This window comes from Hylaeus anthracinus, unplaced genomic scaffold (assembly GCF_026225885.1).
Source record: "Hylaeus anthracinus isolate JK02 unplaced genomic scaffold, UHH_iyHylAnth1.0_haploid 3, whole genome shotgun sequence".
NCBI classification, from domain to species: Eukaryota; Metazoa; Arthropoda; class Insecta; order Hymenoptera; family Colletidae; genus Hylaeus; species Hylaeus anthracinus.
The window spans coordinates 7,751,581-7,769,605 of record NW_026535284.1 but is presented as its reverse complement, the minus strand read 5'-3'; the positions used below and the strand labels follow the sequence as shown (position 1 = coordinate 7,769,605).

Genomic DNA, 18,025 nt, shown 5'->3' with positions numbered 1-18,025 from the left:
AAATTCAAGCTTCGATTCAATTAGTCAATTTATGAAATTGTTCTTCGAATTTAGTAAAGCTTCCTCGATCGAACGAGAGAATATCAGGTAACCTACGAGTACTCGAAAGCATTGTATGTCGAAATGGCTACGTAACAGTCTTTCGTCGCATCCCAAGCCAATTGCGACCCAGTGGACACGGTCTGTCTCGGTGTTTGCCACTACCAAATTCGGCAATATTTAAATGGGATTGCGTTCGGGAATGTAATTGCTCCAGCAAACACGCTTCCGCGTCGCCAGCCGCTCGGAACGTCGGGATGGATACGGACAGAGGGAATCAGGGATGCGAACGCGTAAACGAAAGGGGACGGAGAGAGTCCTAGGTGGATGGACGGTAACTACGGTGAAGGGGAAACCTGGAAAGATGGGAACATCGAGGAAACTTGGAGGAATAAGGTGTCTTTGGCCCAGTCCTCCGCGTGGACTGTGGTAATTCAGTACGTAACTCAAATTTGGTGGGCCTTGAGAATGGGAATTAAAAAGTTAAGGAGTTGAGGAGCTGGAGATTTAAGAAGCTGAGGAGTTAAGGAGTTAAGGAACTGAGAAGTTAAAGAGTTAAAGAGTTGAGGAGTTAAGGAACTGAGAAATGAAAGAGCTCAGGAGCTATAGAGTTAAGGAGTCAAGGAGCTGAAGAGTTGAAAAGCTAAGGAGTTAAGGAACTGAGAATTTAAAGAGCTCAGAAGCTAAAAAGTTAAGGAACTAAGTAGTTAAAGAGCTCACGAGCTAAAGAATTAAGGAACTGAGAAGTTAAAGAGCTCAGTAGCCAAAGAGTTAAGGAGCTGATGAGTCAAGTAGCTAAGAGGAGCAACAAGAAGAAGAAAGTAAACAATATTCAATCAAAGCTCTCGACGAAAATCCGCTGGAACTGTCTGGCCCATTACAGACCCAATCTCCTTCCACGTCCAATCTTTCTTCTACCCGTACCTATTTTATCAACAATAGCCAAAAAATTAAGAGTCCTTCTAACGCAGCTCCCAGAATTTACCAATAACCCCGAGTCTCAGCTATCAGAACTCCTGACATCCATCGGCAGCTATAATCGTTCTCCACCCGCACACCTGACTCACCAGAGGCATTCCACCTCAGCAAACAAGACCAACGGAAGGATATATATCGTCGACTAGCGAAAAAGAAACGTCGAATCCAACAAGACAATAGCAGGCGAACGAGGGAAAGAAGACACGAATCGCGATGGAAATGGATCCAAACGCGCCGGAGACGTCGAGGAAGGTAGATTGAACGACGCTTGCGCGCGCGGGGATGAAAGAGACCACAAGAGAGGGGTGGGACGAACGGTGGAGAGCGCGGGTGGGCAGAGAGACGGGGAGAGAATTAATTGGGGAAACAAAGATAACCAGGCGGAGGAACAGAGCGAGGATGAATGGGAAACAGAGGGAGGAAACGAGGGGGGAACCACATCGAGCATCGAAACGGTAGGGGAACGGTCTATAACGCAGGCAGACGGAGCCAATCAGGGCGCAATGCGATTACCTTAACGAGAAATCCGATTACTTATTCATTCGCCTAACTCGAAATCAGTTTAACTAATCGTTTAATTCGGTAGTACCCCACCGAGCATTTCGAGGCAGACGCGGCCCGTGTCTCTCTGTGGACGACCGTTGGGTGTGGTGGATCCCCAAACCAGACAGGGCGAGAGCGCGCGCATCCGACCACCGTTTCTACACGTGCTAACCATAGACGTGGGCGAGAGGGAGAGAGACCGTGGCGTAGATACTCGGTGGGGAAACAGCCTGGAGGAGAGAGGCCTCATTCAATTCAATTACGTAATGAATTGTCGTGTCTTGAGTAAACACCCTTCCTCACCGCGACTCGCCGCCGGAAAATCTGGAGTAGGGGGACACCTAGATCCAAACGAGGGGACCTCCCTGCGTAGGAGACGCGTAGCTACAGTTCTCTTCAAGTGGGGTGACCAGAATTATTCGAGTAGACTACTGTCTACACCTTCAAGGCTGTCTACACCTTCAAGGCTGTCTACACCTTTCATATGAAACCTCTTCTAGAATGAGAAACTGACTTTCATGATGAAGATGATGTTCCTTGGACCCTTATGCAAATTTATAACTATGTATAACTACCATGTAGCACTTGGTAATCTCAATTTTAACATGGAATATATACACCTTCAAGGCTGTCTACATCTTCAAGATTGTCTACTTTCATATGAAACCTCTTCTAGAATAAGAAACTGACTTTCATGATGAAGATGATGTTCCTTGGACCCTTATGCAAATTTATAACTATGTATACCATCATGTAGCACCTGGTAATCTCACTTTTAACATGGAATATTTTAATTTTGTTTCTAGGGTCACAAAGGCTGAAAAGTATTCTTAAAGTGGAGGCGGACAGTTGAGCAGTGAGTAGCGGAGCCGACTAGTAGGTCCGCCCAGTTTTTCAAGGCATGGGCTATCATAATACCAAAGTATCGAACAAGTGGTGTAAGACAAAGAATTAATGGACAATGAGATAATATGGCAGAAAAGAGGTGCTTCCTATAAGGAAAAGAGCACAAAAGTGCATTAACTTATGCCGTGAATTCTTAAATTGGTCAACGTTTATTATTATAGTTGGTAGCAAAGAATAACATATATTTATATGTATATAAGGTAATTACAGCATATCCCGGCCGGTCTGCCCAGTGTTTCAAGGTATGGGCTATCATAATACCAAAGTATCGAACAAATGGTGTAAGACAAAGAGTTAATGGACAATGAGATAATATGGCAGAAAAGCGGTTCTTCCTGTAAGGAAAAGTGCATTAAATTATGCAGTGTATTCTTAAATTGGTCGACGACTATATAGTGGGTAGCAAAGAATAACATATACATATACATATAAGGTAATTACAGCATAAATATACCTTCGCAATAACAACATCTATTCTTACTAGAAGCAGGTTTTAGTTATGAGCGAGACTGTATGGGAATCCAGGTGAGCCGAATCAATCTGCATCGGGTCGCAAACGCTTGGAAATCTCTCATTGCGTCTCCTCGAAGCTGACAGCTTATCCCTCGGTGGGAGCACCCTTCTCTCGCTCTCTACGCCTCGCCCTCTGTTTTCCATCGTCGCGTAGGTGTAAGCACACGCTGGTGGATGTGCGCCATATTGACTGCATCGACGTTTCCGGCTTCCTCTCATCTCGTTTGCAGAGCCAGTATCAGTAATTCCGGTATTCTCTCTGAATTAACAGAGCCGGCTCGGTAGGGTTACCGGGGGGTATGTACAGGCACCGGAAACGGTCGACGATCAAAGGACACCCGAATCGGCATTAGCGGTAACTCGAGCAAATCACTCTGTTTTCGAACAGCAATGACGCGATCTCGTCATCCAAATTAATTAGATTTACCTTCGAAACTTCAACTGTAAAGAGAGAACCCCACAGCAACAAATTTAAGTTCATTGATTAATTTTTTTTTTTTAAATATTGGGTACTCGAAAAAGTTCGTGGCGTTTCTCATCATTTGTATGATTTCATTGCATCGTTTTGTGATTAGTCGACTACAGTGTGATGCATCTTTGACGTCAAAATTTTGATGGAGCGTTTCGTCTGTAAAAACCACAAATTTTATTCAGATGCCTGCATTCTCGTCTTTTTCGAGTACCCATTATTTCTTCATGTACAATCAGAGCTAGGCTCGCGTAACTCATGGAAATGCCGACTTCGGATCGCCTAAGTATACATTTTTAGGTCGAAGAATAAATCTCCAGTTGGCACGTGGTACGCGATTATCGAACACGATGACGCGATACCTTCGGCTCTTTCTTGTTTCACTCCTGCCTTTGTAAAAATAAATTTCTAGTGTAACCTCACGGCCAAAAACGAAGGATGATTATTCATCCGCAAAAATAACACCGTCATGACGTCATTTCGGTCAAAATTCCAAATTCCCGGTTTCATTACGTCGAAGGCATGCTCCTCCATCAGCAACCTAAAAGTATACCCCTAAATGTCATTCGTCGGAATAAGAACATAGGTTACGCCAAATAGTCTCATAAACTAGTGATTCTCTATAGGAAAATGGATATAGCATACTCCTAGGAGGACCCTCGTTAGCCCACTCTGTCGTGAAAGAGAACGTCAGGTACTTTTGGTTCTTCAAGCCGAAGAAGACCGTCGAGTATGGAAGTGGGAACTGTGGAGGACCACTTCCAGAGAGCAATCCTGTAGAACCTTGCGAGGGGTGTCCTTCTAAGTGTCTAGCGAAGAAAACAAAGAAGAAGACGACCGATTCGCGAAAGGATTCGTCGAAAAGCGAGGAGAAGCTCGACAACTGCGTGGAAGAGAAACCTGTAAAGGTGAAGTTGACCTGGTGGGAACAAATCTTCGGACCTGACCCAAAGAGATTCTGGCCAGATCCTTGCACCTGTCGCGTGGCTCTCAGACAGAGAAAGAAAGAACGAGCACGGGATCCGAGACTGACGGACCCGAGGTACAAGGAAACAGCTGGTGATGTCTTCATGTACACGGAAAATTTGAAGCCTCGCAGTCGTCCCTGTTTGGAACCACAACCGAAACCACCGCCAGCGTTCAAGGTACCCAAGGCTGTGCTGTTCAGGATGATGGACGAGGGTGGCGAGATGGTGAGGTGTAATTTTGAAGCTTACAGAGACGAAGAAATATCATAGAGAAATATTGTATAGTAGATTTATGAGTTGGACGCCAGTTCGCATGCTAGAGGAAATTGTACTATGTAATATTCGCTTATTATATACATATCTGTGACTTTGTCCTGCAGGGTCCACTTAGTAACGTCGTCATAGAGCAGAAAACGGACGAAAATCATAAGATTTCATCTCACGAGTACAGAATTCCATACGAAGAAATGAGACCACCAGAGAGAAGAACGAGAGTATTTACTTGTCACGAAGGAATTCGATCGGAGGACGTCATCAGACCAGTCAGCGTAGAACTCGACACCTTCAGAGCACCCCTAATTAATCATCAACTCCATATGCAGCAAGGAGTACAAAACAATTGTAATAAACCTGAAAAAATTGAAAAAGCTCCAGTCGTGGGGAACAATATTCCAGAACAAGGTTCTCAAAGACGTTCTAGAATAGAACAGCTCAAACTGCTCATTCAGCAAAAGGAGACCTTGCAATGTATTGCCTTGAACGATTTTGGTGAAAGTAAAGCGACCTGTTAGTGCATAACATCTACATATTTCTAATACAAACTCCTGTAATGTTTCTCAAATTGTTAGTGTATACAGAAAATATAAGTTGTATATCATCTCTGTATAATATAAAAAAATAAATAAATAAATAAGTATACATGTCGAATTCAGTATCCTCCTCCTTTTCGAAGTCGGTTAAAAAACAGACAGAAAAAGACTGAACTAATCCATAGTATCTACAAATAAAAAGACTGAACTAATAAATAGTATCTACAAATAAAAAGACTCTTTAAACTAATCGATAGTATCTACAAATAATAAGTAATTCAAATTTCCCGCGGGAAACTGGTGTCGCTGTCTAGCGGGGGCGTCCCGAACTATTTTCGGAGTATGATCAGCGCCTCTATCGGGAAAACGCTCAAGTTTGTCGTGAAATAGTTCCTATTTTCGACGTTAGATGGCGCCATTGGGATTTTGCTACAAACTTGACCTCTTTCCTCAGAGATGGCGCCACTATTAGCTTATGGCGCCACCTGACGGCGGCAGCAGCGAACTATTTTGCTAAAAGCTTGAGCGTTTGCCCAAGAGATGGCGCCACCAAGCAGATGTGGCACCATCTAGCGGCAGCAGAAGCAAACTATTTTGCTAAAAGCTTGAGCGTTTGCCCAAGAGATGGCGCCACCAAGCAGATGTGGCGCCATCTAGCGGCAGCAGAGGCAAACTATTTTACTACAAACTTAGGCTCTTTCCTGAGAGATGGCGCCACCACTTTGTCATAGTGCCATCTAGCGAGAGTAAAAGTGAACTATTCTGCCACAAACTTGGGCTCTTTTCTTAGAGATGGCGCGACTGTTTCCTGGTTTATGTCTAAGGAAATCTGAAATTTAGTTCGACCTATTGGCCGCGAGATGGCGATACCGTTTTAGGGTCCATGAATGGGCTATTGGGCATCGTATGAATTTGATTATATGACTAATACGTATATTCGTTTTATTTAACATAGTCCTACATTTTTAAACATTTCTTTTTATTCTATTAGAAATGTTTAACTTCGAAAATAAATAAAACCCACGGAGCATTCGATAGAAACAAATATATTGAATAAAACAAAGCTGTATAGGCACTACTATTCATGAACAATTACAGAAAAACTTGTTAATTGTATTTGAAAGTTTATTGTGCATGCTAGTTTATGTGTTATCACTTTGTTAATGTTTGTTTAGACAGTATTAAATTTTCTGTTGACGAAATTATTGGCTATTCTATATTTCCAAGTTACATTTTTACAAATTATACATCTTACAGTTCTTATAGGTATGATAATAACGACGGTAGTGTGATTTATTTTGTATATTTATTTATACAATAATCATTATAATAAATTATATATATATAATATATATTTATATTATGCGTGTGTAGTGATAATATATATTGCATAGAAATAATGTTTGACACGATTTTGGCGAATAGATTGGCTAAATTATGCCCTGTGACTCACACAATTAATTGCAACTGATACTCACCACACTCTTGCTATCTTTTTGATTAAAATCACCACCGAGCCTCTATATTTTAAGTTTGGGCTTTGCTTTCTTCCACACGTAGGTAAGAGTGTGTGCTTTATTAAGAAGTAGCAAACTTTCATTTGAATGTTATCGATAAACAGATATCATAAATCATTAACCTAAAATCAGCAGAGAACATTCTGTCGGAGGACATCGGCGAATATAGGTTAAATCATATATATTTTTTACATGATAAATGATTTTCTCACAGGCAATTTGAATGTTTTACATTTCGAAATTTTCTTACTTAAAATTACGAACAAACATTTTGCTACTTATTAATATACACAACTCTTAGTTCGTCCTAATATTATTATACTTCTTAATAACCTTATCTAGAAGAACGTCTGTCTCACATTTAATTATTTAGTACAATAATCATAAAGTATATAATAAGTAAAACTCTTAAGCCCGTGGCAATAGTTCTATACATATACACTGATTTTTTTTTCCTTTTAGTGAGTTGAAATACCTAAACAACAGTTTTACTTTAACAGACACACAGTCACACTTAGTGTCATTGAGCTGATCTTATTACATCTAATTGGTTTTTCAAACTAACTATTTCATTACATTTATAACATTAACAGAAATATCTGTGAGCAAAGTGAATTTACTATGATATGAGCTATCTGTGTAAAACACAGGCAGCTGTTAAAAAATTCTGTAAACGTGACCAAAAGCACTCTGTCTGCTTGTGTATCGCGTTAGCGACATAAAAGGAGAAATCTATTTTCATGTACAAAAATGAGTTACACGTTTACATGCTCGAACGCCATCCTTTGAACTATTACTGGGTTTGAATATAAGTGTCGGTACTCTTAAATCTATACAATATCAGAAAAAAAGTTTTTACGATGATTCAGGACAGAAATTTCACAATCGCTATAAATACGAGAAAATCCAAAAATTTCCGGGACGTTTTTTTTTGTTTTAATTTTTTGGCACTATGTAATATTTTACGATATACATTAAGACGCATTATAAATAATTTAACAAAGTCACAAAGGATTTTGTAACGTTTCCGATAATTCAATATTGGTTGCTAATGATTTTTAAAATTATATCTATGATACATTCTGAATTTGTGTGTTATATACATGTGATTTCAATAATGTAACAGTATCTAAGTATCTAACCGAAAACTATACTCAAAAGAAGTATATCCTTAAAGAATAAATATCGAAACAATAACAAGTTAAAGATCTTACATGTAGATAAAAATATTCTATATATGTATATATATATTTGTATAAATTTAAACGTAGATGCGACGTGACCCCACATTAGAATGATAAATAGCACTATATTACATGTTACGCATGCAAAACGGAAATAGAACGTTATAAAGTAGGAATTGTGGTATCTTATTTAACTACTTGAGAAAACTGACGCTTGAACGCTTATTTGGCAACAATTGTAGTTCACCTAGACATTTCTCCCTTTATGTCTCGGAGCCAAATCTAAATGTTGCGTATAATATAGTTGAATGGCGAGATGCGTAAAATTTATAAAGAAATAGGCACAGTACAAAAACAAAAAAGTAAACATAATCACAGCTGAGTTGGCAGGCAGGTGGGCAAACGCAGGTGTACCGGACAAGGCTCGACGTTGATGTGCTCCATCGCTTTTTACATGATTTTTGTTACTTGGTCGATATTATTTCAATAGCCTGCTAAGCCCGTTTCATTGACAGATTGACTCTTAAACGTAATCATTTGTTCCAGGACTCGTTAAAGGTTCCTGAGCCTACGGTAATTAAAGTACCGAGATTAAAGTATTAAACAATGTATTGAAATTATATGAAATTATTGGGTTGTCCGGAAAGTTCATGCCTATTTTTAAGAAAAATTCAAAGGCATATTTGAATTTTGATGTATATTTGAGCCGTTTATTTTGAAAGTGGCCTAACTCCATTCTTAATAAGAAAACACATATTATTCACTTAACAATTGCCACTATTTTAATAGGAACTATAAATTTAACACCCTTAGATACACTCAAGCAGTATGACTCATTAGTATCCTATACGTATATTTTTAAATTCATTGAAACGCAAACCCTTAAATATCTCGATTTGAAGATAAATGGAGTTAGACCATTTTCAAAATAAACAGCTCATTTATTGAATTATATATGTACCATTTTGTTCCACACCTTTCCACCTCTTAAAGAATGTACACATTTTATTTGTTTTCAGCCATTCCGATACATTCAGACCTGTATCGCCTACTAAAAATCGGCATGGACTTTCCAGACAGCCCAATATATGAAACATTATATAAAACTCTGTAAATAAGAAGCACAATTTTATTTATTAGAAGCTGCTGCAAATAGAGCAATTACCTCTTCTCCAACTGTAGCAGTGGGGAGTGGAAACCTATTTTTCTCCAGACTGAACTGATCTTCCGTGGTTTTCCTATACACAGGATTATCGAAATTCATACTCGTGACGTTACGATGAAGATAATGCCTGTAACATAATACTGCTCCTAATGCAAGGAGTAACAGCCCTAAGGATGCCACGCCTATCACTATACCAGCTACTAAACCAGCATCCGCCGACTCGGTCGTGAGACTATCTTTTCCATCCCCATCTGTGGAGTGTGATGGGTCTAAACAAAAAAATACCGTTTCGTAAGACAAAATAAACGATTATGCATGCAGAGTCCAAACAGAGTTCAAACACAATGCGAGTAACCTTCAATATTTCTGAAAATATGAAACGCACAAAAGTATTAGGTCGTCCCATAAGTTCGTGCCGAAGACTGTGTCGAAATATAATAAAAAACCACAGAAATTTTCTAGTAACGGTAAGTTCGTGCACGGTATAATGACTATGTGGGAGAGCTGAGAAATTATTGTGAAATGAGACAGATGATCTTTCCTTGTGACACTTAAGAGTATGTTTCACATATTAATTTGAGAAATAGAAGTATAAATGGCACGAACTTTTAGGACGACCTAATAGAACTCTTGCATGTCGTGATCTGGTTATTTATGTTACGTGACCTATATTATTGCCATTGCAAACGTATGTACATATATATGCACTGATTAATTTTTTAATATTCGCATGAGCCACAGGAAGCATAACAATAGAATATTTAAAAAAATATTGATGACATTAAAAAATGTTGTTAGCTAAAGTTGAAGTGTTTTAGAGGTCCTGGAAAAGGTTGGTGATCTTGAAATATTCTTGATGCCTCTATGTAAGTCGAAACATGCCTTAAAACATTTCAGCTTGGTCTAATAATAACTCGTCTTGATATCGTTTGAAAATATTCAGATTTCGCGTTTGATGTGCCCACGCTGCGTATGTACAAGTCAAAGCCAAACGTTTACGACCCATAAATAAACGGAACATATGTAACTGTAATAATAATCGTGCAAATAAACTTACTGATAGTCGTGGTAGTAACGTTGACGGTTTCAAGTCTCTTGAACGGTTTACTAATTTCTTGCGTTGTGGGTGCTACTGTTGTAGTTACTGGAATATCCCATATTCATGCAACAACGATGCGAAATAATATAATAAATAAGAAAGGTCGTAAACATAACACATTGTAGCAATGTGTGTTACATAGATAACGTTCGATGCAAACTAGTAACGAAACAAGAAATATGAAACGGAAATCAAATTCGAAGTAAAATCTTAAACATGCCTCGTTTTACATTTCTCACGAACGTATACCGTAAGCATTAATTTTTATTGTAAAGTCATGCAGTATCGCGTTCGTTTTCACGTCATTCCTTCGATTACCGTCAAGACGTGCATAGTAAACCAATGCATGTGACTCATTTAAAAATACTAAATACTAATGCTTAAATTTAACTTACCCTTTTCAACGCACATTAAACCATCAGGTAACAGTGTTAGGCCATCCGGACAAGCACAACTAATAAGCGGGGATTTCGTGTTAATTACTGGCGCAGGTAAGCACAAGTGACTACAGTGGCCATTCACGGCTTGGCATTGGTTCATTCCATCGGGTTGTCTGTACGGATGGTACACGTGGACAACCATAGGATGTTGCAGTGATCGAACAGAAGTGACAGCTTCGACGTCCTTTCCAGTAAATTTATTTGCTTTAAATATCGTTTCCTTGTCCCAGTCGGTCCAATACACGTAATCCTCGAACGTGGTAATACTGTAAGGATGCCTCAATTCGCTGGGCGAGTAAAGAACCGTTCGTCTACCCGAGCCATCGTAATTACACGATCCAATTATGTTCAACTTCGCGTCCACCCAATATATCTTTCTGCCTATTAAATCCAGAGTCAAGCCATTCGGCCATTTCAGGCCGTCCTCGACGATTGCCTGTAAAAGTTAAAAGTAAAATCACCAGAGATCTTAGTTCGCTTAACACGTTGGCTGTCAAGCTGAAACTCGTAAAAATTTCAATAAAGTTAAAATTTTGTCTAGAAACTATTAAAAATTGGATAGCTTAACATCTGTCATGGTATTTAATTTGTTAACGTCGTCAAATTTACGAATCCTGTCCAGATTTATTTTCACTATTGTCTCATCTTTGAAATTAGTTTGATTAGTTCCTTAATTACAAGGCCTGTTACCCATTTCTGAGTGACGCGGCGACCAACGTGTTAATCGTTCGGAAGATGCTTAGTCATTTGTTTGAAATTTATTAATTTACCCTTCGACGGGAGCCGTCCATGCCAGCTCTCTCGATACGAGCTTCGGCGCTCCAATCGGTCCAATACATCCAGCCATCAACCGGATTCAGAGCAATCGCTCTGGGTTCCTGTATACAGTCCCATATAAGGGTCTTTCTCATGTTGCCTTCGAAGTTGGCCAATTCTATAGTATTCTTCCTCGAATCTGTCCAATAAATATGACTGTATATCCAGTCAACAGCAAGTCCATCCGACGTCGTCAAACCGTCATCGATGACAACAGTGCGCTCGTTGCCTTCGTCAATCGGGGCTCTAAGTAACAAACAATTTTACACGTACGTCAAAGAAACAGTCAGAATCAATACAGAAGCTTACACGACCATTGTTTGTCATATTTAATACCAGTAGTATCTATTATAATGATTCTTGGATTTGAGTAACCATATTGATATACACTTTGTACCGACGCTAGGAATTTTAATAAAATTTCTTCGATATTTGAACAAAAATTGAAACAAAGTCTACGTATTGGGTTGTCCGGAAAGTCCATGTCGATTTTTGGTAGGTGATACAGGTCTGAATATATATCGAAATGGTTGAAAACAAATAACATGTACACATCCCTTAAAAGGTTGAACGGTTGTGAAACAAAATGACACCTATGTAATTCAATAAATACACTTGTTATATATAATATGCCTTTGAATTTTTCTTAGAAATTGCCACGAACTTTCTGGACAACCTAATAGAATGAAATGTTGCGATAGATGAATTCTCACTTGTAGATCTTCTTCTCGATTATGTCGCTCCAGAAGATCATACCCGTGCGGAATACAAAATCCAAGGCTGCAGCCATTTTTGTGTTGTTTACTATTTCCGTCATCTCTTGGCGGTCCAGAGCTACCTTTCTGATGTCGTGCCGTCTGGTAAATAGAAGACTCGCGTGACCTTCTGCTGCTTTGCAACGAGTATGATTCCTAGGGTCTCTGAGATAGCCCCGAGCACAGCTGCATTTGAAGGTACCCTTTTCGTTCAAACAGTATTGGGAACAGCTGCCTGGCTTTAGACATTCGTTTATATCTAAAAGAGGAAGGCCGTCATGATCGCACCTCCGTTACAGAAACTGTTACATCGAGTATAAAATAAATGCATCCAATTTCGACTCTCGGTCGTCGACGCTTATTACGATCGATTCATGTAATTAATATGACCACTGTATTCCAGACACGACGATGCGATAGAATTATAAACAAATAACGATGACATTTGAGACATCTACAGTTGCTTACAGATTTAAATAGAAAATAAACTATTAATGCATCTAATGCATTGTGCTATTAATGCATTAATGCAACTAATAATGTTGTCGTTAAGAGACCATTTACAAAGGATCATATTGCAACGTAGGCAAAATATACGAGGATCGTTCAGAAAGTAAGTTTAATGATGTCAGCGGTGGTCTTGGTGAGAAGGCAGAACTACAAAATTTTAGGAACATGTTCTCTCATTTATTTTGATCAGTTTCGTGTGTCGTAGACTCTGGTCGGTCGTTTGTCGCGTGTTTTGTAACATTATATAATGGCGATTCCGTTAAAATTTGCGTCCAAGTGTGAACCGCGTAGCATAATACGCTTTTTTACCGCTGAAAACTTCACAGCCACAGAAATTTATCGAGAATAATGTTCTGTTCACGGCGATAAATGCGTGAGCCTGAAGATGGTTACGCGTTGGCGAACAGCGTTCCTAAATGGCCGCGAAGAAGTATGCACGATGAAGAGCGCGAAGGACGACCAACGGACGCAAAGTGGACGAAAGTCATTACGCGTTCGGAATTCAAATGCTTGTTACTCGTTATACGAAACGTATTGAAAGATGTGGCGATTACGTAGAAAAATAAAAAAATTGTCTGATAATTTAAAAAATGACCTCGTTTTTGTGTTTTGATCGCTCTTTCACAGCGTAATTAGACCGTTAAACTTACTTTCTGAACGACCCTCGTACCAAGCAGAATTTTCTATCGCCGATCGAAGAGACGATTTACAAATGATACTGCAACGTAGCAGGAGTAATTATACTGAAGAATTTGCCCGTAATCGTTGAAAGTGACGATTTACGAGAATCGTGTCGACAATTGGAGCATTACTGGGCGCTTAAGAGTGTGCCTTACCATCGCACGTTTGATTATCAATTAATTGGTACCCTGCGCCACACTCGCAACGAAAACCGATGGGCAAGTCGATGCATATTTGCGAGCATCCGCCGTTGTTTTTCAAGCATTCGTTTACACCGCAAAGCTCGATCTTTTCGTCCTCCCAACCGAGGCAATCTGGTCTTTTATCGCACACGCTGGAGATGGGGATACAGGAACCCTCCCTGCATTCGAATTGAGTCGCGGGATCACAGGCGACCGCTTTCGACGTGCAATTCTTCTCGTCGCTGCCGTCCGAGCATTCCGCTTCGCCGTTGCAATACAAGTGACCTGAGACATTTAAACAATCGCGTTGAATTAGAACCACGCGATGGATACATATGTAAGCTACATTATTTATTCATTCGATATCACGTTCATCGGGATACCTGGTATGCAAGTACGACGATCCTCGCATTGGAACTCGTCGAGTCTGCACATGACATTGTGACACCGTTCCGGCGACTCGTCTACTCCGTTTGGACAATCCTTCGCGCCATCGCAAACCCAGCTCTGGTGTATACAAGTGACGTCGTTCCCGCAATCGAATTCCGTCTTGCTGCAGTGGCTTGGCCGTTTGGTGCTGGGGGTTTCCTGAACATTTCGCGAGCATTTTACGTCATCGAACTTGGTACCATTGCTAGGTGTAATATTAGGTTGTCCCAAAAGTTTCTTCCATTTCATTAATATACAGTTAGCGTGATAAGTATTCGTACAGAAACCAATTCAAGATAAAACTTCATATATTTATTTTATTAATAAATTTTAGGGGAAGAAATAATTAACCGACATTAATAAATTTTAAACTAATGCAGCAATATCAATGCTCCGATGAGATAAAATGTAGGTGATGAAAATACCTACAGAATGAGACCTCGAAAGTCCTCGATCGGATAACGAGTTTTTAAATTAATTTAATTTTTTTCAAAAATTCGTATCTTTGTTATTTTTTAAACTGAAGCGCTGGCCTTTTGGGAACAAGTAGTGATTGATATGTTCTTTATGTGTGCAGAAAGCGGGGATTGTCGGATAGGTGGTTTTTTCTCACAATCGCAATCTGAATTTTTCAGTACGCTTTTTTCCATCGGGCCTGTATGCGTTATCGTAAGACCAATTTTTGTTTTTAAAAAAGATTTGAATAGTTGACGTCGAGTACTACAAAACGTATATTCTAGTTTTTCGATGAAATGTGTTGAAGTATGAAAAAAGGCCAGCGCTTCAGTTTAAAAAATGGCGGAAATATGAATTTTTTGAAAAAACCCTGAATTTTCCGGTTCTCCAGATTTTTCGTCGTTCCTCATTATCCGATCGAGACGTTCGAGGTCTCATTCTATAGGTATTTTCATCGCCTACATTTTATCTCGTTGGAGCATTGATATTGCAGCATTAGTTTAAAATTTATAATCAAAAAACGACAAAAACCATATACCTATTAATTTACGCATCCCCTTTTATGCAACTGCACAATCGGTTTGCTGTTACTATTTTTGTCAAAAATGCTCTACTGATTGGCCTACATATAAAATAACCGAGTGCAAGTCACGGAAGAAACTTTCGGGACAACCTAATACTAAAATAACGCTGTTATTTTTGTTTCTCGCTCGTCGGGCGGCGCGGTGGTACACGTTATCCGATAGACACGCGAGCGTGAGCCACCGGTGGTACACGCCGGCGTGAAAAAATTGACTTCCCCCTTCTAGACACCAATCATCTCCTATCGTTTATTACCTAATTACGCCTATTGCTCACCTTGCAATCGACTTCGTCGGAGTGGTTCGGACAATCGAACTCGCCGTCGCACCTCCATTGGGAACTTATGCAGTAATTCTCCGAGCAAGTGAACTGCGTTTTCGGGTCGCACGTGACTGGCGCGCAATCCACTTCGTCGCTGCCATCCCCGCAGTCGTCGTCGTTATCGCAAACGTACAATTGCTGGATGCATTTCTTATTCGTGCATGTGAACTGGTCGGATCGACAGGTGTAGTCTAAGAGACACGTTCGAGAAACGGGGAAATAAACAACGCGTTAGCAACAAACCTTGGTGTAAACGCTTTTATTCGCTAACTGCAGCACGATAGACGTACGAAAGGAACTTCGAGACCAGAAATTCGCAAAATTCCTGCGTGGATAACATTTTCGAATGACCAATGAAGTTGGAAAAAATGTTCGCGTTCGTTGAATAATAATAAGAACTCGTATTATAGAACGAATTATTGAACGAATTCTAATATAAATTATACAGCGAATCGTAGAATTATCGAATCGATTATCGAGCGAATTATAAAATTGAATTTAAAACGAATAGTGAAATCATTCACGTCGCGAATAAATGTTCGTGTTCGTTGAATAATAATAAGAACTCGGATTATAGAACGAATTATTGAACGAATTCTAATATAAATTATCGAGCGAATTATAGAATGGATTTTAAAGCGGATAATGAAATCATTTACGTCGCGAATAAATCGTTTCATTTGTAGTCCGTTGGTCGAATGAAAAGTTGCCCGTGTCTGGTCTGGAGTCATCGCGTTAATTACCGACAAATTGAATTTAAGTTTCGAAAGTTTACAAGACGTCCGAGGCTACCTCGCCGACGAAAGCTACGTTTAAATTACGCGATGAACTATTTGCTAGAAGAAATAAGTTTCTTAGCACGGTCCTGTAATTAAGCGAGGTAATTAACCGCTCCTTGATCAACGACAGAGGCGGCGCGGCGTACTGCTACCGCGACACGGCTTAACATTAAGCGTAACGTACAGTCAAAAGTTACTCGTTACAGTCTACGAGCTACAACCAGCCGATTTCTCTACGACAAATGCTCGCGATCGTTCGCTAGAAATCAATAAAAGTCGACAATTAGACATAATTGAGGGCCTGAGAATCAGAACCTCAATTATCAAAATCTCAAAATAAAATCCCGAGAATAATTTCTTCAAATGCAAATATACCAAATTCCATCAAACTTCACATTTAACTTTTCAATTGTCATCTGTAGATTTGCTTAAATAGCAAACTTCATGAATTATTATATGCATCGGAGATATTTTAATAGACGCGTTCGCGAAAATAACCTTCCGTTGAAATAACCATTTTCCTCGTGAACACTAAAGTTCGTTAATAATTTATTTTACCTCTACTTAGACTATCCTGATTCTCAGATCTTAAATTACAAAAAAAAAAAAAAATAAATAAATATGGGGGGAATTTAAAAAACGATACCGACTGCACGTACAGCGTGTATCGATTTTGTATTTCTGTTGACCTCTCGCGGTTCTGTTTAATTCAAGCGTCGAGGAGGATTACAATTCGCCCAGCAATAAAATATAGGATTTGCTTTCCTCTTATTTTAAAAAACGGTCCAAGATTTATCGAACGGCGAGGGGTCAATGCTGGAAGCCGACGAAGAAGGAAAGAAAGAAACAGAGAAATACTACGGAAACAGCGCCAAAATAACAAATGGTATCGCCACGGCAAACAAATCATAAGTCACTCGATGAAAAATTGAACGTTTCGTAGCCTGGAAAATCCGCTTGCGAGACGTGCAAGCAGTTCCAAGGAAGCTTTCCACATCTTTTATTTTTTTTTTTTTTTTTGCAAGCACCCAATTTCGAGCCATTACCGAAGTTAGTATTTACAAAGGCATATAGACATTTTTGTGAATACTCGAAATCGCTTTAAAATTTATTTGTTTGCGCTTCCTTCGATTTTATTTACAGCTTTTACTTGGAACATAATAATTATTCACGGAGACTGTACTGTGACAACGATAAAAAGAAGCGATAAAAATATGTGCGTAAACCCAGCGTTGAATCGTAAACCATGCAATTTTAAGCGTGGCTGGTGGCGTTCAACAGGGAAGGAAGAAATATTAGTTATGGTAGCGCAATCGTGCGGTTACATAGCAAGGACTAATTAGGAGAGAATGAAAACGTTCGTGTAATCGCAATGATTATACGCGGAACGTAATAAAAAGGACAACGAGTGTCCCGCAATATCCCCGTAGCAAGCGGTGGAATTCGTGTACGTGCAACAATTATTAATTAGGAAGAAGCATGCGGCATGCAACGATTACGGGGCACGCGGTGTTCCGTATTAATCCTTGAAATACGAAGCAAAGCTGGCTTCACAGTTGTCTGGCCTCCGCGCAACCCCGCGCGACGCAAACTTTTAATATTCACCCTAATAATCACCCCATGGGCCGACACCTAACGCGATATCAACAGATCGTCGCTCCTCCTTTGATAACAATTTTCGACCAATGCCAGCTGAACCAACCGTCCTCGAATTTTCAAGGTTTAGTATTCAATATTTAGAGGTAAAATTTTTAGGGTATTCATGTTTTTTGTGCTCAATTTTTAGGGTATTTGATTTGTAGGTGCTCAATTTTTAGGGTATCTAATTTTTGGTGGCCTAATGTTTAGAGTATTCAATCTTTGGAGGTTAAATGTTTACGACAT

At 39.5% G+C, this 18,025-nt stretch overlaps 2 protein-coding genes and 1 long non-coding RNA gene across 10 annotated transcripts in view; 2 read left to right on the top strand and 1 right to left on the bottom strand.

The window, feature by feature from the left end:
• The first annotated feature begins 121 nt into the window (after window positions 1–121).
• LOC128893914 (uncharacterized) lies at window positions 122–5,571 on the top strand. Of its 2 annotated transcripts, none has more exons than XM_054155248.1 (4): window positions 122–1,269; window positions 2,367–3,995; window positions 4,075–4,641; window positions 4,797–5,571. In XM_054155248.1, the coding sequence occupies exons 2-4, from the start codon at window positions 3,918–3,920 to the stop codon at window positions 5,205–5,207; spliced, it is 1,056 nt and encodes a 351-aa protein (XP_054011223.1). In that variant the 5' UTR covers window positions 122–1,269; window positions 2,367–3,917; the 3' UTR covers window positions 5,208–5,571. The 2 variants fall into 2 exon arrangements, with proteins under 2 accessions (XP_054011223.1, XP_054011222.1); XM_054155247.1 differs by lacking the exon at window positions 122–1,269 and adding an exon at window positions 1,914–1,983.
• A 680-nt stretch (window positions 5,572–6,251) lies between these two features.
• Window positions 6,252–9,205, top strand: LOC128893939 (uncharacterized). The gene is made up of 3 exons (XR_008461429.1): window positions 6,252–6,491; window positions 8,473–8,534; window positions 9,067–9,205. It is a non-coding gene; the product is annotated as an uncharacterized LOC128893939 (long non-coding RNA).
• Window positions 6,513–18,025, bottom strand: part of LOC128893885 (low-density lipoprotein receptor-like) — a 61,207-nt gene continuing 49,694 nt past the window's right edge. For 6 of the 7 annotated variants that reach the window (XM_054155196.1, XM_054155195.1, XM_054155200.1 and 3 more), the window contains 9 exons: window positions 15,318–15,553; window positions 13,958–14,162; window positions 13,548–13,859; window positions 12,160–12,460; window positions 11,401–11,692; window positions 10,586–11,066; window positions 10,149–10,235; window positions 9,092–9,360; window positions 6,513–8,494 (listed from right to left, as the gene is read on the bottom strand). In XM_054155196.1, coding sequence (XP_054011171.1) covers window positions 8,450–8,494; window positions 9,092–9,360; window positions 10,149–10,235; window positions 10,586–11,066; window positions 11,401–11,692; window positions 12,160–12,460; window positions 13,548–13,859; window positions 13,958–14,162; window positions 15,318–15,553 — 2,228 coding nt within the window. In that variant the 3' untranslated portion in view covers window positions 6,513–8,449. The remainder of the gene's footprint in view (window positions 8,495–9,091; window positions 9,361–10,148; window positions 10,236–10,585; window positions 11,067–11,400; window positions 11,693–12,159; window positions 12,461–13,547; window positions 13,860–13,957; window positions 14,163–15,317; window positions 15,554–18,025) is intronic. The other variant, XM_054155198.1, reaches the window with a different exon arrangement.

Coding starts and splice junctions, on each gene's coding strand:
- LOC128893914 (XM_054155248.1), top strand. CDS start 3,918: ATGACGTCATTTCGGTCAAAATTCCAAATTCCCGGTTTCATTACGTCG. Junction 3,996..4,074: donor CCTCCATCAGCAACCTAAAA/GTATACCCCTAA, acceptor GATTCTCTATAG/GAAAATGGATATAGCATACT. Junction 4,642..4,796: donor TGGACGAGGGTGGCGAGATG/GTGAGGTGTAAT, acceptor TTTGTCCTGCAG/GGTCCACTTAGTAACGTCGT.